This window comes from Canis lupus, chromosome 31, assembly GCF_003254725.2.
Source record: "Canis lupus dingo isolate Sandy chromosome 31, ASM325472v2, whole genome shotgun sequence".
NCBI classification, from domain to species: Eukaryota; Metazoa; Chordata; class Mammalia; order Carnivora; family Canidae; genus Canis; species Canis lupus.
Window position 1 is genome coordinate 28573450 of NC_064273.1, and position 22137 is coordinate 28595586.

At 39.8% G+C, this 22137-nt stretch overlaps 1 protein-coding gene and 1 pseudogene across 5 annotated transcripts in view; one reads left to right on the plus strand and one right to left on the minus strand.

Annotated features, from left to right (window-relative positions):
- The window catches only part of TMEM50B (transmembrane protein 50B), a 55623-nt gene that overhangs the window by 7701 nt on the left and 25785 nt on the right, over positions 1-22137 (minus strand). For all 5 annotated transcript variants that reach the window (XM_025449859.3, XM_025449860.3, XM_025449858.3 and 2 more), the window contains 4 exons: positions 6114-6246; positions 3605-3717; positions 1749-1816; positions 1079-1171 (listed from right to left, as the gene is read on the minus strand). In XM_025449859.3, the coding sequence (XP_025305644.1) occupies positions 1079-1171; positions 1749-1816; positions 3605-3717; positions 6114-6212 (373 nt within the window). In that variant the 5' untranslated portion in view covers positions 6213-6246. The remainder of the gene's footprint in view (positions 1-1078; positions 1172-1748; positions 1817-3604; positions 3718-6113; positions 6247-22137) is intronic.
- LOC118352971 (small ubiquitin-related modifier 2-like) lies at positions 10374-12396 on the plus strand (annotated as a pseudogene).

The window sequence follows — 22137 nt, forward strand, 5'->3', positions numbered from 1 at the left end:
GAGTCCTATCAAGGGTATTAAAACATCAGCTGTGGTAAGGACAAGGCCATGCGGCAGTTAGACAAAGAGATTGCAGGGGTAGAAGGATCAGAAGATGAGTAAGTGGTGTTACGTGTTATCTGAAACAGACTCCTGGTCTTTGAAGTGAAGGGAGAGAAAAGCAGGTTCTTCTAAGACTGGATCCTGCCTTTTGACCCCACCCTGGAGGAAAACCATGGTGCCTGGAGTAGCCACAAAACTCAGGATGGTGCACTGTGAGCTCACTCCACTGAGTGAGTGAGCAGGTTTCTGCATGAAGGCTACAGTCATGTCTTCAGTCTTACCCCTAAAAATCTCCCCTGTACCTATGCCTAAAAATTCCAGGCTGGGTTGGAGAGAGGACATCTCAGTGGAATACTGGGGTTTATACCCCTGAGCTGAAACTCTCGAGGCAAGGTATGTTTTGGAATTCAGAAATTTTCACATGTAGGAATGGTGATGCAGGGCAGAAATACAACATAGCAGCCCAGCTCTGTTGGGACCAGCCTCCACAAGGAAATACAACCACATTCTAGCAAGAAAACATCTGAATATCAATTCAATGGAATAAAGACCATAAGGAGCCCCCGTCAACTTAGGTCAGGTTTGGCTGCCAATCTGGTTATGAGAAACCTAACTTTCAGCACTTTGTGGATTTTAGGATTATGTATATGGGATTGTAGAGCTGTACAGATTTCCCACTTTACCACTTACAACCCTCAGTAAATGGACCTCGAGTATACAGCCTGGCTGTCCAAGGTAAAGAAGGTAATCAGAAGCACTAGAAATGGCTGAGAGTTACCTGGTCTTGTCAGTGGCTTAGATTCCACAACCAAGCTATCCCACTGCACTCAGCGACCCCACTAACAGCTTTTATTAAACAACTTAGGTATCTTCAAGCTAAGTGAATAGTTACACTAAATTTTACTCCAGGTGGAGCTAACGGACTACGCTACATGTAAAAGACGTATGTGAATCTCTATGAAATAAAAGAGGAGTAAAATTAATTAGTTAGTTAATTTAAGAAAAAAAGAAATAAAAAGGAGAAATAAATACTTACTTTGGGTAACATATGCACCAAAGAGAATCCACATGGAAGCAATAAGTGATCCAAACATCAACATGAAACCAATGAAGAGCCAAACTCGAGCACCTATATAAAGAACAGGCTTTAGGATTTCCGCTCATTTCTGCAGCTGTCTTAAGAATGAGTCACAATGGAAACACCATTAACTTAATACATGCTATGCATATCAAAGACAGCCACATATTCCCATATTCATATGGAATATGTGAGCAGCACTACACCTGCTCTAACAATTAACTGAATAAAGACTTAAAAAACAAATTAAAAGGGGTTAAGCCACACTTGGGAAGAGGAAAAAAAAGAGAATCATCTTTCTGCTGGCTACAGAAACTAATACCCTGGCGAACTAAACTAGGTAAGCATCTAAGTAATTACATGACTGAATTGATTAACTGATTAATTAAACCCTAAAGCCATCATTAGCTTTGCCAGAGGAGTAACCTGGATTCCAACAGCCATTGATTTTAAATAATAACATTTTATTTATATACTATGAGCAGTAAAACATGACTAAAATAGAACTTCTAGGAGTAATCTTAACAATTATATACAATCATAACTAGGCCTATATAAAGAGACCTTTTATTTTCTGCTGATAAATTCCTCTTTGCCAGTGTACACTGACAACTCAAAGTGCCTTTACCTGTTCTTCCTAAACAGCCGCTTTCATAGCTGTCACCTCTCACCTGAGCATTGGACACAGCATTTATCCTGCAACAACACAAAATCATCTCCTAAGCTTTGATGCTGCTAAGATAGTCACAGATGTTTATATATCATTTCGAAGAGAAACATCTCCTAATTAAAGTCAGTATCTGGATAATTGAACATTTCTTTTTAACTTAACAAATATTCTCGTGGATAGAAATGTTACAGAACTCTTTACCTAAACTTCACCCAGAAAACATACTTAGTTTTAAGAAATTACTATCACTAAAAAAAAAAAAAAAGAAGAATTTACTATCACTTGTCTCCAGAGATTATGAAAGAGGGGCCAATTTTCTGAGTTCTTCGCCTATTTTACATTTACACATGAATGAGTCAGGGTGAGTCATCGTATTTTAAGGTTCTCATTAATCAAGAGTTAAGTTCCTCTTTTTGTTAAAGGTCAAGTGATTTTCTCTGATCCATTTCTCAAAGTCACACATTTGATGTCTGTATAATAAACAGGCCCACTTTACTCACGCTCTTCCCATTTTTGTTAGAGCAAGGTGCATTTATAGTAGAAATGTAGATAGTATAGTATGTATAGTAGAAAAGCCTCTTCTCTGCACCCTTCATAGATGTAAGTAGTTCTACCTTCTACAATTTAACTTTTTAAAAAATATTTATTTAGAGAGAGAAAGAGCGCACCAGCAGGGTAGGGAGGGGCAGGAGGAGAGGGAGAGAGAATCTTAAGCAGGCTCCATGCCCCAGTGTGGAGCCAACAGGGGGCTCAATCTCATGACCCTGAGCCAAAATCAAGAGTTGGACACTTAATTCACTGAGCCACCCAGGTACCCCCACAATTTAACTTTTATAACTCTTTACAGTATAAGGAAGTTATGTAATCTTAACGTTTTAACATATTTTAAAATTAATAAAAGATATCCACAGAAAGTTTCCAAACTCTTTTATGAAGTGAGATTTAACAGTTAAGCCCAAAAATGATTTAATAAAAAAGAAAAGCCATAGGCCAATCTCATTAGAGGCCAATCCCCCCTCCTGTCAGCTACTGGCAAACACAAAAAAATAAATTATTCTCCATGCTAAAAGTTCCATGTGTTACAATACTCAAGGAATGATTCTCTAAAAAACAATCTAGAAATGTAACATATTTCATTAAATCTAAGATGCCACTGATTTTTTTATGATCCATGATTATTTTTTTTACCACCAAGAAAAAGGAATATTATCAATTGTGGGGCGCCTGGGTGGCTCAGTGGGTTAAGCATCGGACTCTTGATTTTAGCTCAGGTCATCATCTCAAGGTCATGACCCCAAGTCTGCTCAGCGTGGAGTCCGCTTATGCCTCTCCCTCTGCTCCCTTCGGCTCTTTTCCATGTGCCTGCACTTTCTCCCTCAAATAAATAAATAAACATCTTAAAAAAAAAATAGATTCTCTCCCCCCACCCTCTTATTCCCCACCACCAAAATTTACATATATATAAAATCAACTGTAATTATAAGGTAACACTGACTATAAGAAGCACTCCCATATTCAGAAATATTCAAATATAAAAAATAATCTTGGGACTGATAAAATACAGTACTGACCAGTTTAACAATATTATAAGAAGAAAAATCATGTGATAATCTATAGATGCTAAAAAGATATGTGACTAAATTCAACACTCATTCTTGATTTTTAAAATCTTAATAAAATGGGGAAAAATATATATTTATCATGTCAAAGAAGAATCCATTGATTATTAAAAGGTTATTCCAGATATTAAAAACTATAAGGAAAACATGTTTTTTGGAAAACAATCTTGAATTAAGAATTATTTTCATACTTACATGAAGAAAGCCAATGTGGAGAACACACCACACGTGTGAAAGGCATGGTTTAACTGCTCTGGCTTAGGGTACACCACGGCAGCATCAATCATTATCCACCAACCTGTAAAAAACTTGTGCAAGAGCCCAAGTCATTAAAATAACACTACCACTTTGGCTTAGCATGAAGTTACTTGCTCTGTAAAATTCCTATATTTCTACAGACCATATAAATGAAACATAATATATTTCTACTTTAGAGTTTTGGATGTGGAAATATAAAAAATAAGAATCCCTTGTTGACTTACTCTTGATAACATCTGAGCTGAATTTACCTAATCAAATCAGTGTAAGATTCTGAAGTTCTGCTCTCAATTCAAGATTTAAAAAATGTGTTATCGGGGATCCCTGGGTGGCGCAGCGGTTTAGCGCCTGCCTTTGGCCCAGGGCGCGATCCTGGAGACCCGGGATCGAGTCCCATGTCGGGCTCCCGGTGCATGGAGCCTGCTTCTCCCTCTGCCTGTGTCTCTGCCTCTCTCTCTCTCTCTCTGTATGACTATCATAAATAAATAAAAATTAAAAAAAAAAAAATCTCTCTCCTCATTCCTACCCAGCCAGACCTAGGGCCCTTTCTCAGGGATAGCTGTAATTTCCATTTAAAAAAAAAAAAAATGTGTTATCTGGAACAAATTATCTTCTTCTTTTATCCTCCATAATTACACGCACTGAAGCTCTCTTTAAAATATATTATTTATTTATTTGAGCATAAGAGCACGAGCACACATGCGCACAGTGGGAGGGGCAGAGGAAGAGAATCTCCAGCTGACTCCCAGCTGCGTGCAGAGCCCAACACAGAGCCAGATCTCACAACCCTGAGATCATGACCTGAGCCAAAATCAGGAGTCGGATGCTTAACCCACTGAGCCACCCAGGCACCCTGAAGCTCTTCTCTTAAGTAATCTCCAGCTAACCAGCTCCTGATTACCTGATGTGTCTCATTCTCTCCAGAGAACATTCCTCTTTGATATGCCCAAGCTCTTCTGCTTCCACAAATGAGCTGCATTACCAGGGGTCAGCTGTCATGTCTCCAAAACTATTTAAGCTTGCTGCAGTTTTTTTTTTTGTTTTTTTTTATTGTTTTGTTTTTTTTTGCCTGCTGCAGTTTTAATCGATGATGCAGTTTGATTAAATGCTGCCTAACTGTCTGAACATAAGTTTGTAAAATGTAATGTTTCTATGTAAACTAAGCTGAAAAGACTTAGAGGAACTTTTGAAGAATGTCATGGACAAATTAAGTGCAGGTGAGATGACCACAAAGCGCATAAAAAAAGTAGAGAATTCACAATTATCTTTAATTCCTGCTCTGGGTTATTTATTTTTTTTCTACTAGACCTCAGGTATAGAACTGTATACTGAAAGAGATACATTTTAAAAATGTAATGGATACTGAAATTGGCTTCAGAAACTCAGGGCAGGGAGTAGATGATGGAACACTAAAGCAAGATGGTCGTGATTTTTTTCTGAAGCTGGACTGTTTGAACATGGGATGAGTAGGGTTCTTGATCCCATTCTATTTTTGTTGACTGTACATGCTTAACATGTTTTGTAATAAAAAATTGAAAAAGAAAAAAAATGTTAGGAAGAAAACGAAGCAAGTGTTTCCTCCACAAATGTCTTCCTCTCTTCCCTGTCAGAGCTGCAGCGGGGGGTAACTGGGCTGGGGTCCTTTCCCTAGAGCACTGCAGGGCTTCAGTTCTAACACAGCCTCAGGTCCTTACTGCTATCTACACATCCTGAATCTCAGTGAGTCACAACACTATTTGGTTATCAAATTCCAAGCCTCTGATGAGCTTACAGGACTTATATTGTATCATTAACTTAAAAAATGCTACTGCTTGTAATAATTGTATTATCACTTGAACTGAAGATATTAAGTTTAACAAATTTATTTTTTTTTATTTTATTTATTTATTCATAGAGAGAGAGAGAGAGAGGGGCAGAGACACAGGCAGAGGGAGAGGGAGAAGCAGGCATCATACAGAGAGCCTGACACGGGACTCGATCCAGGGTCTCCAGGATCACGCCCCGGGCTGCAGGCGGCGCTAAACCGCTGCGCCACTGGGGCTGCCCAGTTTAACAAATTTATAAAGTCAAACCAACCCAGGGCTTGCTTACCATGTTTTGTTCAGCAATATCTAGAATTCTAATTATTCCTCTAAAATAACAGTGAAATAAACACTTCTGAAAAGGTATTCATGATCCAAAGGAATTGACAATTTTCAGGGCAAAGGGATGCCTGGGTGACTCAGTGGTTGAGCGTCTGCCTTTGACTCAGGGCATGATCTCTGGGTCCTGGGATCAAATCCCACATTGGGGTTCCCAAGGGGAGCCTGCCTCTTTCTCTGCCTGTGTCTCTGCCTCTCTCTTTCTCTCTGTTTCTCATGAATAAAAAAAAAAATCTTAAAAAAAAAAATTTTTTTTTAGGGCAAAAAATTAGGCAAAATGTCACCAACCAGGCCTTTTCACTTACCAATATGCCTGCCACCACAGAAGCCACAGCATTTCTTCTCTCACTCCAGTCAATACATTCACATTCTGGCCAACGGAAATTATCGAGGAAGCCTGCCATTTTCACCCCGTAAGCATGGATTTTTCATTAAACTCTGTATTCGACAAATAAAAAGAAAAAAATATTCAAATCTAAGGAAATGTTTTTAAGAAGTGAAATATCTTTTCCTTTCTTAAAGTTTTAAACAGAAATTGGCTTTAGGTCCAGACCTAGAGTTAAGGAAGAAAAATTAAATACTTTAATGAATACCGACTGACATGTACACAGGATTGTGTTGGGACACAAGGGGAAGTTTACTATTTACAAAATGAGCCTGATGGTTTTAAAACATGTCTGCCAATTCTCTGACACTTCTGCTTCACTGAGAAATCAATGTCCCTCTCCTGGAACTCAGGCTTGGCAATCAAAACTGGCTGACCAGTAGAGTAGAGGAAGTGATTCTATGTAATGTCTGCCATACAGCTTCTATGACTAGATAGTAAAAGGCAACACAGCTTATAGCTCGTTCTCTAGAACACTAGTACCAGACTTCTGAGTTGCCATGTAAAAAAATCTAAGGTCAGAATGCCGTGAGGAGACCATGTACAGGTGTTCTGGCCCACGGTTCCCAGCCAACAGGTAGCACCACCTGCCAGATGTGTGAGCAGCCACTTCTAGGTGACTGCTCTTCCAGCTATTGCACCAGTCCAGTACCCAGACTTCCAGCTTTACCCAATGAAGCCCCAGATATATGGAGCAGAGACACCATCCTGGCCATGCCCTTGGCCAATTACTGACCCACAGTAAACCATAAGCATAACAAAATCGTTGTTTTAAACGACTAAGTTTCAGAGTTATCAGGAACACAGCAATCAATAACTAGCAGGAGAAAAATCATGTGCATAAAGAACTATAAGGGTATAATATGCTGTCAGAATTTTTTTTAAGTACATTTTGAGGGGATCCCTGGGTGGCTCAGCAGTTTGGCACCTGCCTTTGGCCCAGGGCATGATCCTGAAGACCCGGGATCGAGTCCTGCATCGGGCTCCCAGCATGAAGCCTGCTTCTCCCTCTGCCTGTGTCTCTGCCTCTCTCTCTCTCCCTCTGTGTCTATCATGAATAAATAAAATCATAAATAAATAAATAAATAAATAAATTCTTTAAAAAAATAATAAAACAAAGTACATTTTGATGAGGTGATCCAAAAACACCTTAAATTCCAAAAAGTAAGGGGGAAAAAACTATTTGAAAGCACTGAAGAGTGCTGAAAAGCAGGCAGACACTGGAGGGAATTTAACCCTTAAAAGAAAACACAATGAGTTAAGATCTAGTTGGAAAGGAATGAGTCACAGGAAAGAGCCCCAAACACTTTAATATAAACTCTCTTTAAATACCTGGCTAATCCCCCAGAGAGAACATAAATGGAGGAAATTTCAAGAAACTCAGCAGGAAAACAAACAAACAAACAAACAAACAAACAAACAAAAACAAGCTGGAAGGCTAAAAGAACTAAGCAGAGCTCTCCTACTGCCCAATGCAGGATATTTTAGAGTTTGTTCCACCAAGTCAGAAGAGATCAGTAAACATCTTGGCATAGTAAACATCTTGGCATTACTCTAATAAGGTATAAAACCAAGTGTCTACAATTTGAAGGTGCTCAGCCAGCATTTTTAACGGCCTGTTAGAACAAAAACTGACACTCTTCAGATGAAGATAACTGAACTGAGAGTATCTATAATTCATCATCCACAATGTCTAATATGTAGCAAAAAATTACTAGACACTCACAGAAGCAGGAAGAATGCAATCTATTTTCAAGCCGGCGGGGGGGGGGGGGGGGGGGGGGGCGGGGAGAAGTCAACAGAAATAGGCCCCAAAATGACTCAGATATTGAAATTAGCAAAGACTTTAAAGCTACCATAAACACATTCAAAGACTTAAATGAACATGGTCCAAATGAAGTGATGAAGAATCTCAGTGGAGAGATTTTAGAACTGAAAATTATAATATTTGAAATTTTAAATGAACCAAATGGACTTAACAGGAGATTAGGGACAGGAGAAAAGAGTGGTAAACTTGAGGGAAGATCAAAAGAAATTATCCAATCTAAAGAACAGGGATTTTTTTTCCCCAACTGAGAAAAAAAAAAAAATGAACAGAGCCTCAGTGTACAGAGGATCACTAGTAACTGATCCAATATATGTTGAACTAGGTCCCAGAAAAAGACAGAATGAGGAAAAAAATATTTGAGAAAATAATGGCTGATAATTTCCCACGTTTAGTGATAATTAGTAATTTATAAATCCAGGAAGCTCAGCAAACTCCAAGAAGGTTAAACAGAGAAAACTTCAAAATCAAATGCTGAAAATTAGAAAAAAAAATACTTGAAGTAGTTTTAGGGGGAAAAAAATCAACATATTACTATCATTTTTTCAACATATTACATATAGCATAGAATAATACAATGACCCATCTATCACCAGAAACAGAAGTGTCCAGGATAGTGAAAATAATTTCTTTAAGTGCTTTTTTTTTTTAAGTAATCAATTTCAATATCTAGTGAAAATATTCTTCAGAAAAGAACATGAGGGGGCACCTGGGTGGCTCAAGCAGTTAGGCATCAAACTCTTGATTTCGGCTCATGTCATGATCTCAGGGTGGTGAGATTAGGCTCCAAGTCGAGCTCCAAGCGGAACTTGGAGCCTGCTTCAGATTCTCTGTCTCTCTCTCCCTCTGCCCCCCACCCTGACCTTGTGCATTTCTCTCTCAAAATAAATATTTTTTTGAAAAGGGAGCATGACAGCCATTCTACTATCTACCCAAGAGAAATAAAAAGATATATCTACATAAAAACATGAACACAAATTTCATAACAGTATTAGTCATAATAGCCAAGAAGCATAGCAATCCAACATATATCAAATGAATAGATACATGAAATGTGGCATACCTACAATGGAATACAAATTCAGTAATGAAAGGGAATGAAGTACTGATACATGCAAGAACACAGAGGAACCTCAGAAACATTATGCTAAGTGAAAGACATAAGACCACATCTTGTATGATTCCATTTATATGAAATGTCCAGATGAGGGAAATCTACAGACAGAAAGTAAATTTGTGGTTGCCTAGTGACAGTAGGGGGACTGGAATAGAGAGTCACTGCTAATGGGTACAAGGTGCTAAAATTAGACTGTGGTCAGACCATCGTAGGGGAAGGGAAGAGAAGGGTAGACCATGAAACAGACTCTTAACTACAGAGAATATACTGATGGTCACCAGAGTGTAGGTGGGTGGGGGATGGGGGAAACAGGTAATGGGAACTAAGGAGGGCATTTGTGATGAACACTGGGTGTTGTACGGAAGTGCTGAATCACAGCTGTATACGTTAAACTCATATTACACTCTATGTTAACTAACTACAATATAAATAAAAACTTTAAAAAAATAATACTGTGGTGGACAGCCCGGGTGGCTCAGCGGTTTAGCGCCGCCTTCAGCCCAGGGTGTGATCTAGGAGACCTGGGATGGAGTCCCACATCAGGCTGCCTGCATGGAGCCTGCTTCTCCCTCTGTCTGTGTCTCTGTCTCTGTCTCTCTGTGTCTCTCGTGAATAAATAAATAAAATCTTAAAAAAATAATACTGTGGTGATGACTGCACAACTTTGTAAGTATACTAGACATCATTGACTTGTACACTTGAAATAGGTGAATGTTAACATATGTATAGCTCAATAAAGCTTTTTTATAAAAATGAAGATAAAAATATTTTCAGGTAAACAAAAACTGAGGTAAATCATCACAAGATCTGCACTAAAAATAATGCTACAGGAAATTCTTCAGGCTGAAGGGAAACGACACCAGATGAATCTCTGATCTGCACGGAGAAATAAGGAAAACCAGAAATGATCAATATGTAGATAAATATAAAAGACTATCTTTTCTTCTTATACTTAAAAGAGAACTATGTAAAGCAAAAATTTAACACTGCATAGCATGTCCACAAAGATGGACTTCTTTATAAACAGTATGTTAGTTATATTTTCAAATAATATGCTTAAATATGGATTCAGGTGAAATACCTCTAAATTTAAAGTAATGGATCCAACTATGCTGAAAAATAAGTACAATTAATATATGATAGGAGGTCCAAATACTGGAGACATAGCCTGGGAGACAATATTTGCAAAACAACTATCTGACAAAGGACTTCGATCTATAATATAGAAAGAACCGGACATGAGTAATAAAAAGATAAAATATAGGCAGTAAAAAGTATGCAAAAGACTTGAGCCAATTTCAAATGGGCAAAAGACTTAAAAAGACAACTAATGACCAAGAAGCACATAAAGAGGTATTCAACAGCGTCAAGTCATTAAGGAAGTGCAAATTGATGAAATAACACCTCACATTCACTAGAACAGCTAAAATTTAAAAGACTGGCACCTCTCAGCATGGGTGAGGTTGTAGAACAAGTGGAAATCTCATATATTTCTGGTGGCAGTTTCTTATAAAGTTAAAAATAAACCTCCAATTCCATTCCTAGGTATTTGCCAAAAGAAGTAAAAACACATATCGACACATAAATAAAGACTTAGAGAAGAATGTTTTTAGCAGTCTTATTCGTGATAGCCCTCAAATGAAGCAACCTAAATGTTCAACAGAAGGATGGAGGGTGCCTGGGTGGCTCTGTGGTTGAGCGTCTGCCTTTGGCTCAGGGCCTGATCCCAGGGTCCTGGAATTGAGTCCCACATCAGGCTCCCCACAGAGCCTCTGCCTATGTCTCTGCCTCTCTCTCGTGTGTCTCTCACGAAAAAAAAAAAAAAAATCTTTAAATAAATAAAGAAAGAAATAAAACAGAAGGATGGATAAATAAGTTATGATTGAGGGGCGCCTGGGTGACTCAGTCGGTTAAGCATCTGCCTTTGGCTCAGGTCATGATCCCAGGGTCCTGGGATGGAGCCCCATGTCACGCTCCCTGCTCAGCGGGGAGTCTGTTTCTCCCTCTCCCTCTGCCCCTCCCCAACCCTGGGCTGTGCTCTCTCTCTAATAAATAAACTTTTTTTGAAAGTTATGATTGATTCACACAATGGAACACTGTTCTGCAACAAAAAAGGATGAGTAGATACATACAACTGCACACACACACACAAAGAGTAAACCCTCAAAGACATGACTTAAGTGAAAGGCAGACACAAAAGAGTATATACTGCATGATTCCATTTAAATGCAGCTTAAGGAGAGGCAAAATTAGTTAACAGTCCAGAAATCAGAACAGTGCTTGCCTCTAGAGGGTAAGTCCTGACTACAAGGGACTTTTGGGGGAGGAGTGATGGAAACGTTCTGTACCTTAATTGGGATAATGGTTATACAGCTACACACATTTATCAAAAGTCATTGAAGTATACACGTAAAACCTGTGTATTTTACACTATGTAACTTTTACCCACAAAATGTTTTTAGAAGTTTATCATTCAGATATGCTTTAGCTACACTGACGGCTTGCATATTTTATCGCTCTTCTGTAGATATGGCAATGGATTATTTTCAAAGATTAAATATTAACTGGTTAATAGGGAAGGTTAAATTCACTATGAATTTAAGACAATTTCTGAAGTTAAAAGTCTTATTTTCTATTTTAAAATTCATTTCCCATACATTAACCCAATTAAAAGTAGTTCTAGAAGCAGAAAATATACAGCTATTTGCAAACAGTGATTTCTCAAAGGTCATGATTTCCTCCCTTCTGGGGCTTAAATTGGAGGGTCAGGGATGGAGTGCCGCAGAGACACATCAAACAGAGTAATACAAATAATGACTATGGAGGAAATGTGCAGGATCCTAACAGCGAATAAAGGGGAGACTTATTTTAGAAAGGGTGACGGGGCTTCTGCCCTCCTGGTGCTGCTTGTGTGCTTCTTCGGTGTGGACCTGGTACCTCTTTTGTGAAGAGGCAGCTGGGGAGACTCTGGCGCTTGTGAAGGCCGGTGAAAGGCCCAAGGAAGGAATGAAGACAGAACAACGATCATATTAATCTGAAGGTGGGGGGCAGGATGGTTCTATGGTGCAGCTTAAGATTAAGAGGCATACACCATTTAGTAAACTAATGAAAGCCTACTGTGAACGACAGGGTTTGTCAATGAGGCAGATCGGATTCTGGGGTGATGGGCAACCAATCAATGAAACAGACACACCTGCACAGCTGGAAATGGAAGAAGAAGAGACAACTGCTGTGTTCCAGCAGCAGACAGGTGTCTACTAAAAAGCGAACCTGCTACTTTACTCCAGAACTCTGTTCCTCCAGACCAAGAAGATATTCTCAAATAGAAAGCCACAATTTGGTTCCACCAGATCCTGACTATTAGAGTTTTCTCTATTCTTTCATTTGCCCAGCTTTTTTTCATTTCCCCATTCCTCTATTGTACATAAAGTAACTGTGTATGTGCACAGGCATATTGCATTTTTTAAAACTAAATGGCCAATGTTGCTTCTCCCTCTGCCTGTGTCTCTGCCTCTCTCTCTGTCTCTCCCATGAATAAATAAAATCTTTAAAAAAATAAAATAAAATGGCCAATGGTATGTTTTGATCGACATCAAATGGGGATGGGATGGAGGAAAATAGTGCTTCTGTGAAAATACCTCCTCTTTTCATTAGTGGAATGATCAGTCAGCTCTCATCTTTATATTCCAGTAAGTTATTTTGTTCTCACTGTTTAACAAAAAAAGAACATAAAAATCCTTGCATACCTTGTTCAATTGGAGAATTTTATTTTATTTATTTTTTAAAGATTTTATTTACTTATTCATGAGAGAGAAAAAGAGAGGCAGAGACACAGGCAGAGGGAGGAGCAGGCTCCATGCAGGGAGCCTGATGTGGGACTCAATCCTGGGACTCCAGGATCATGCCCTGGTCCAAAGGCAGGCGCCAAACCGCTGAGCCACCCAGGGTTCTGGATTGGAAAATTTTAATGTTTTTCATTTATCATTGTAAAACCAACAACAATTTTATAACTTCTTTGTACATAGCTGTTACATGTAGGGCAATCTGTCTTTAAGTAGGGATAAATAACTCTAAAAGAAATGAATCCTAGATAGTTTTCCCTTCAAGTCAAGTATCTTGTTTAAATATTTCATAAATAAATAAATAAATAAATAAATAAATAAATAAATAAATAGATAAATAAATAAATTTCTTGTTTAAAAAAAAAGGGTGACACGGGAAAGCCTCTATGATGAGGTAATACTTGGTAAAATCTTAAAACATACTAAAGTTTAAAAGCTGAGCAAAGTGAATTAGATTAAGAAGAAACAAAAGGGGCATCTGGGTGGCTCAGTGGTTTGAGCATCTGCCTTTGGCTCAGGGCGTGATCCCGGGGGTCCTGGGACCGAATCCTGATCGGGCCCTCCACAGGGAGCCTGCTTCTCCCTCTGCCTGTGTCTCTGCCTCTCTCTCTGTGTCTCTTATGAATAAATAATAAAAATCTTAAAAAAAAATTTAGTGGCATGAATAAATGCTAATGGTTACTAAGTGAAAAAAAGCAGGTTATTAAAACTGTATGTATAACATTATTTCCTTTTTATTTTTTTTTTAAGATTTAATTTACTTATTCATGAGAGACAGACAGAGAGAGAGAGAGGCAGAGACACAGGCAGAGGGAGAAGCAGGCTCCACACAGGGAGCCTGACGTGGGACTCGATCCCAGGTCTCCCGGATCACACTCTGGGCCGAAGGCAGCGCTAAACCGCTGAGCCACCCAGGCTGCCCCATTATTTCCTTTTTAGAAAAAAGAACTACCAACAGACATAAAAACACCTACACATATGTAGAAATACCAGAAGGACAAACACCAATACTTATATAATATTAATATATATATGTGAGTGATAGGATCATGTGTGTTTTGCTTTTTGTCTATTTTCAAAGTTTGCAGCCCTCCTGAGCATGAATTACTTTTTATTTATTTATTTTTAATAAGATTTTTATTTATTCATGAGACACACAGAGAGAGAGGCAGAGACACAGGCAGAGGGAAAAGCAGGATCCCTGCAGGGAGCCCATGTGGGAATCGATCCCAGGACCCCAGGATCACGACCTGAGCTGAAGGCAGATGGTCAACCACTGACCCAACCAGGTATCCCAAAATGCTTTTTAAATACAAAAATTTAAAACGTTATTATAATTAAACACAATGAGGTGCTGATTCTTCTTGCCTGTTGAGAAACCTCTTTGTATAATGTACTATGTCTGTAACTGCTTTTAATAAACTTATGACTTTTTTGAGATCAAGGAAATTATTGGCATGTTCTCCCACAAAACTGACCCTGGTACCAATTAAAAAAAAAAAAAAAAACAGCAAGATTAGAGAACTGAACTAATGGATTGCTGGTCTGACCCACCAGTCTTGAAACACATTAGATAGCAATTATTCCCATTACTAAGAGAGGCAACTCTTTATAAAAGGAAATATGAATCCTTTTCAGAGGGCATTTTAAGTGATTCAACTGTCAAAATTTCATTTCCAAAAACTCAGTTTAGGAAACCCAAGGACACTTGCAAAAGCAAGAGGAGAAAACAACTATAGCCTTCAACATACAAACACTGTCTGAGAAATTTCCGTATGCATCCCAAATAACATCTAATTCAGGAATGTTCCCATTAATCAAATTTCTATACTACCATCTGTTTGTCCTGCCATCTCTCCACTAGTTGTTAAATGCTACTACTGTTGGGCACTGAATATATAAAAACAACTAAGGCAATCAATGTAGAAAGCAGTCTAGTTAGGAACACTGTTAGGCGCATGGGTGGCTCAGGGATTGAGCGTCTGCCTTTGGCTCAGAGCATGATCCTGGGGTCCTGGGATTGAGTTCTACATTAGGCTCCCTGTGGGGGAGCTTCTCCCTCTGCCTGTCTCTGCCTCTCTGTGTCGCTCATGAATAAATAAAATCTTTAAAAAAAAAAAAAAAGCAGTAAAAAAAAGAACCTTCTTAGAACAAGTAATTGCATTACAATATGGGCTATAGGGGATCCCTGAGTGGCTCAGCGGTTTGGCGCCTGCCTTTGGCCCAGGGCGTGATCCTGGAGTCCCAGGATCGAGTCCCGCATCGGGCTCCCGGCATGGAGCCTGCTTCTCCCTCTGCCTGTGTCTCTGTCTCTCTCTCTATGTCTATCATGAATAAATAAATAAATAAATCTTAAAAATATATATATATGGGCTATAATACACAAACATTATGAGCTGTAGCGCAAAAGTGTTGCACTATATGAAATCAAGTGTTATAGGACAGTACTTGCCAGGAAGAACTGAGGAAGAGCAAACTTGGTGGGGTTTTGAAGCATGAATAAGAGTTTGGCAGATAAAAAAGAAGGAATAAAATTACAGGCTTGTAAGTAAGGAAGCGACAAGATCATCTCTCTGATTTAGAAAGACAATGCTGGCAGCGACAGTGTGGAGGAGGGACTGGAGAGAAATGTTAGACGCCTGCCCTCATTCTAGACAGGGAGAGAATTGGGAGGTACACTGAAGCCACACGGGTTACAAGCCAAAGAAAGGGTTTTTATTTGAGGACTACTTAAGTGGCATTATCAATAGGCAGGGAGAAGCCGAGAATGACGATGGCTGGGTGCCCAGTGGATGGTGACACACCATTAGCCCAAACAGGAAAGGGAGAATGGGAGAGGAGAGTCTGAGCATGATGCACTTGAAAAAACTAAAGGACATTCAGGTGGAAATTACATAAGACAGATGTACAGAAACCACTGAAAGAGCCATTTAAGACAGAAATACAGATAAGAGGCTCACAGTAATTGTTAACTGAGGTCATAGGGCAGTTAAGGTATCTCGGGGAGAAGGTGTGGAAGAGCACTGAGGATTCAGTATTCGTCTCTGACTCATGTCCTTTGTTCGCCTGAATTACTGTGTGCAGGCACTATGGTCCACCTACGAATATAATGGCATTTAATCAGCACAAGACTCCTCTGAAGCATGTAGTGAATTATTTACAGAACACCTCCTACGAGCAAGGCACGGTGGGGAAAATAAAGATGAATAAAACAGCCCTCATCATCAGATTTATAAACTAGCAGAGAAATCAATTAACATTTTCATGACATTAAATTAGAATATGTACCATTAAAAAATCAGATTAACAAAATATGAAACAAAATATAAATATCATTCAAGATAGGAGGCCCACATAGTGAGAGCAAAACAACCTGACTCAAATGAAACAAAAATAAAATCTGCGTCTTCCTCACTCTTGCTAGTACTAGCTATAAACTACAGGAGGTGTATAGATGCTAGGGTCTTTACAGACCACCCCATTCCATCCACAGAAAACCCCTATTCATGGGACTATGCCCTTCAATCCTCACAAATGCTCTAAGGCAGTTACTATTACTATCTCATATTACTGAAAAAGTTTAGAGAATGGTTCACACAGCTAGCAAGGAGGAAAATCAGGGCTTCCATGGAAGTTCATTCACATCTATTCTAAAATCTGTGCTCATGACCATTACACTATATTGCTGCTCATCATCAGAGTTTCACAGTATGTCTCTCATTTCAGATTTCATAAAGACGTTATTGTTCCACTGTCTGTGGTGAGGAGATCAAGAACAAGATGGAAGAGAAACTGAATTTAGAGGAACACTGTGATCATCTGGAAAGAGAAGCAGGCAATGAGGTCTACAATGATTGTAGTGACTGCTGCTGATTCAAATCCTGCCAAGGGAGTCTGAAGAATAGCTTTTCTTCTTGGTTTGCTATAAACCTGGTTTCTAGACACTCACAGTGTGAATATTTTATAGGCCTTAAAATCCAACAGCATGAATTATTCAGAGATCTAAGTACTTCTGGAAAAGACATTTTACATACTTTATCTCAGGGAAGGCTTATTTGCCTTCTGACCTGTAAATCACATATAACAAGAATAAAATGTAGTAAGTACCATCAATTTTGGTCAAAGATTTAAATCCAAAACCAAAGAAAAGGACAGGGAGCACAGACTTTTAAAGAGACTTTAATTTTATAGCTATATAATCTCCCCTGGTAATATCCTTAACAACTTTTAGTTGTTCAAAATGTGGGTTATTTGGTGAATCCTCCCCTCTACTATTTCTCTATGCAGTTGATTCACAGACTGAAACAGCCAATCCCAGATCCATATACATCCAATCACCTGCCCGACATCCTCTGGCTGTTTCAAAGTCAACTCAAAATCAACATGTCGGGATCTGAGTTCATGTTCTCCTCCTCCAAACCCAATCCCCTTCTGGGATTCCCTACCAAGAATGAATCATCATTCACCCAGTTTTACAAGCCAGGAACCCAGGAGTCATCCCTACTATTTATTTTCCCTCCCACAACCGATCCATCACCTGATTATGCCTCCTAACTTTGGTCTGTCTACCTCCACCACAGTGTCACCCGAGTACTGTCCCACTACCATGGCCTCTGGCCTGATCTAGCCACATCCACTCCTGCCCCCATCAATATGTCCTTCATACTGCAGCTGGGGTGACTTTTTAAAAAAAGGCACAAATCTAGTACTGCCCTCCTGCTTAAAACCTTTAATTTCCCTCCCATTTATTTTAAGATAAAGACAAAACTCTAAAGTATGGCCCCCCAAAAATAAAAAATAAATAAATAAAAAATAAAGTATGGCCCAGTCCTTACTGGCCCCAGGGTCCCCTTATAACACTGTGTCTCTTTCCTCCAGTCCTCCTGGTTTCTCTTGTAGTACCTCCTACTTGCTAAATCACCCCATCTAAAACCACACATACCCTCTGTCCAACACCTCTCTATTCCCAGCTCACCTAGTTAACACCTGCCCACACTGCAAATGTCAGCTTAGTTATCACTTTTTCACTCCAATATCAGCTTTCCCTTTCTCATTGTTTATTTACAATGTCTACTATGTGCTGGGTACTGGACACTTAATTAATATACATTAGTGAACGGACAGAAAGCCCTGGCTATGGGGAGCTGGGTGGGGGGAGGGAACTAGACACATAATTTTTAAATTTTAACCAGACACATAATTACCATGTTGCCTTGGGGGGAGGGGGAGAACGAGCAGAGTAAGGAGCAGTGGGAATACAGGCAAGAGTGGAAAAAAAAAAAAAACAGGCAAGAGTGGGGCCAGCCGAAATGTCAAAATTGCCAGCCCGAAGAGTGGGCTCCATTGAGAAGGTACCAGCTGGGGGCACCTGGGTGGTTCAGTGGTTGAGTGTCTGCCTTTGGCTCAGGGTGTGATCCCGGGGTCCTGGGATTGAGTCCCACATCAGGCTCCCTGCACGGAGCCTGCTTTCCCTTTTTCCTGTGTCTCTGCCTCTCTCTGCATCTCTCATGAATAAATAGATAAAATCTTTAAAAAGAGAGAGAGAAAGAAAGAGAGAAGGTACCAGCTGAGCAAAGACTTGAAGGGAGGGAGAGAGTCAGCCTGCTGGATGTCCGTCAGAGAGGATGGCAACAGGGCAAAGGCCTGAAGGCAGTGTCTGGGTATTGAGGCATCACTATGGGGGCCAGGGTAGCCAGGGCAGCGGGGTGAGAGGGGAAGACTAAATCAGAGAGGTAAGAGAGGCAAGGAAGGATCCTTACAGAGCCCTGTAGGCCATTGTAACGACTCTGGTTTTCACTGATTGAAATAGGGAGCCAGAAGAGAGTGCTGCGCAGAGGGACTTACTTTCCAAGGGATCCCTTAGGCTGCTGTGGCAGAACAGACTGGAAGGACTAAGAGGACAAAGAGAGAGATCAGCTCACAGGCTACTGAAATCTCTAAGTGAGAGGCGACAGGGACTTTCATGACTTCCTAATCCCCCAGTATTGCATTATTAATCTCATTACTGGGTTAATATTCACCTCCCCCCACACAGGGGAGCTCCGTGAAGGACAGTCTAAGTCCATTCTCACCGGCTGCGGCATTGCCAGAGCCTAGCACAGTGCCTGGTGCACATAGGCCAGGCATTCAGGCAGACCCCTAACTCTTCTAGCTTCCAAAGTGTGAAATGCATACATGTCTCCTTATCCTGTCATAAGAAAGGGTCGACTTTATGCCTAGGTTTACTGAAACTGATAATCTGTAAAAGCTGATAATAAAAAACATCATTTGGGGGCACCTGGGTGGCTCAGTGGTTGAGCATCTACCCTTTGGCTCAGGTCATGATCCCGGGGTCTTGGGATCGAGTCCCCCATCAGGCTCCCCATAGGGCGCCTGCTTCTCCCTCTGCCTGGGTCTCTGCCTGTCTCTCTCTCTGCATCTCTCGTGAATAAATAAATAAAATCTTTAAAAAAAAACAACCATCATTTGGTTGAGGGAAAGTAGTTCTGCTGCGACAATATATTCAAACATATGATTTCTTAAAATCATCCCCCTGCCTTCCCAAGTCCATTTTCTGCCAGAATTTTCTCTCTAAAACTCAGACTGGGTCATGCCATTCACTCACAAACTTCCAACAGCTAGTGAGATAAACTCCGAAATGTACAGGGTACTTGAAATCTTTCCCTAACACAACTTTCTTATCTCCTGCTATCCTGACACTATCTCTAGCCACAGAAAAACAGAAGGCAGAAGGTAGCCAATACTTGCTCAAACTGCTAAACTGTATATATCTTATATTTATATTTCATGTTTATATTTATATATCTTAGACATGAATATATTCAGATATTTCACATGTCTAATATAGATATGTATTACTAGGCATGCCTGGGTGGTCAGTGGGTTAAGCAACTGTCTTCAGTTCAGGTCATGATCCCAGGACACTGGGATCGAACCCCGCATCAGGCTCCTTGCTCAGCAGGATGCCTGCTTCTCCCTCTGCCTACCACTCCCCGTTTGTGTTCTCTCTCCGTCAAATAAAGATATAAAATATTTAAGAAAAAAAATATGTATTACTATATTAGATACATAATATATAATAGTCATGTATACTATATATCTAATACATACATATATTATTTTAATATATATCTATAATATTAAATGCACACACACACACCCTTGGAATGCACCTTTCATCTACTCTCTACAGGCAAACTTCCAATTCAACCTTTAGGACACACATTGAACATTTCCCTCTCTAGGCGGAATTAGCATAAATGCTTTCATGAATTTTTGTTTTGCTCTAATAATAGCACATTATGTTGCGGAGCAACTACTTTGTGTGTATGCTTAAGAAAAAATATTCAAATAATGGCTAGAGAAAAAAAGAACATGAGGAGCCCTGCTTCTAGTACTGGCTCTGACATGCTTTAGCCTGTGACACTGAGCCATGAGACAAGTGGACTAAATCAGTGGTTTCCAAACACAGGTCCATGGAGCAGGGCCAAGCTAGCTTCATAGTAACTTGGGAAATTAAAAGAAAAATAAAAAGTAATTGGGACCCCTCCCCAAAGATCATAAAGTCAAGAGTAAGGCCAAGTTATCTATTTTTTAAAACTTCCCAGGTTAGGGAGGCCTGGGTGGCTCAGCAGTTGAGCATCTGCCTTTGGCTAAGGTCGTGATCCCATGATCCTGGGATGGAGTCCCACATCAGGCTTCCTGCAGGGAGCCTGCTTCTCCTTCTGCTGTGTCTCTGCCCCTCTCTCTATGTGTCTCTCATGAATAAATAAATAAAGCCTTAAAAAAAAAAAAAAACCCAAAACTTCCCAGGTTAAAACAAAACAAAACACCAAACTTGCCACATAAACCATAGGAATCACCATCCCAAATTCACTCAAGAGTTCCTTCCATTGCTAAGTATCTAAGCATCACCATCTCTACTGCAGTGAAGCAGTCTCCAAGAGCAATATGAGCTGGAAACTTCGAGAGATTTCGTCATTAACTTCAGCTATGTCAAAACATACAATTTACAAACCAAGTGAAATGTGCAAAGCTTTACTGATTCTAGTTTGAAAAAATTTAAAGCAGTCTGGGCCACATGGGGAAATGTGAATACAGGTCAGACATCAAAAGATATTATAGCTTTATTTTCTCAGGTGTGATAATGGTAGAATTGTGGTTATGTAAAGAGAATGACCTTATTTTTGGGAGACATGTGCTTACATATTTAGGGGTTAAGTGTCAATGTCAGCAACATTCTCTCACGTGGTTAAGAAAGAAAAAAAAGAAAGTAAATATGGCAAAATGTTAAAATGTTGAATCTACTGTTGAACTGTTTCTATATGTTTACAATTTCCTGTAATATAAAAGTTGAAAAAAATAGGAAGGCTTAAATCATGAACTGCCACCTAAACTTAGATGACAGTTACATAATCCACGAGCTGCTCCAGTCGTGGCAAAACTGCACTCTGAGGCCATCTTTAGTTAGGCTCTCTGTCAAAATCCCTACTAAGGCATCTTTGCATCCTCTAGGATTGCTCAGTAAATGCCCTCCTCCCCAGTTCAGAGAAACTGGCTCCAGGGTCACAGGTTCCAACCCACACAGATGAAAGGGAACCCTCTTCACAAGCATTACTGGGCAAGCAAAGGTATTAAAATGAGTTCAGAAAAGGTCTATAGTAAGAGTACTCCTAAAACCCTCGAAGGAAGTGGACCAATCACCATCTTCCAGCATTAACCACACAGAGGGCACTGGAAAGTACAGGCTTTGAGGGTACTTGGCAGACTCAGTTGGTAGAGCATTCAACTCTTGATCTCAGGGTTGTGAGTTCAAGCCCCACATTGGGCACAGAGCTTACTTTAAATATGTCTATATATAGAAAAGTCCAGGCTTTGGAAGTAAGTACTGGCTCGGGCCCATTCCCACATCCAGCCTCCTCCCAGCTCTGCCTACTTGGCCAGCTCCATGTATCCTTCTACTCTTCAGGGAACAATTGCTATGTACCAGCACTATCTGAGTTTTAAATCTCCCTAGGCTATAGTTTTCTGGTATGTAAACCAGGGTGATGACAGCAACCCCCCCCCCCCAAAAAATGAGATTTTTTTTAAAGATTCTATTTACTTATTTGACAGAGAGAGAGAGTCCACAAGCAGAGGGAGGAGCAGAGGGAGAGGCAGA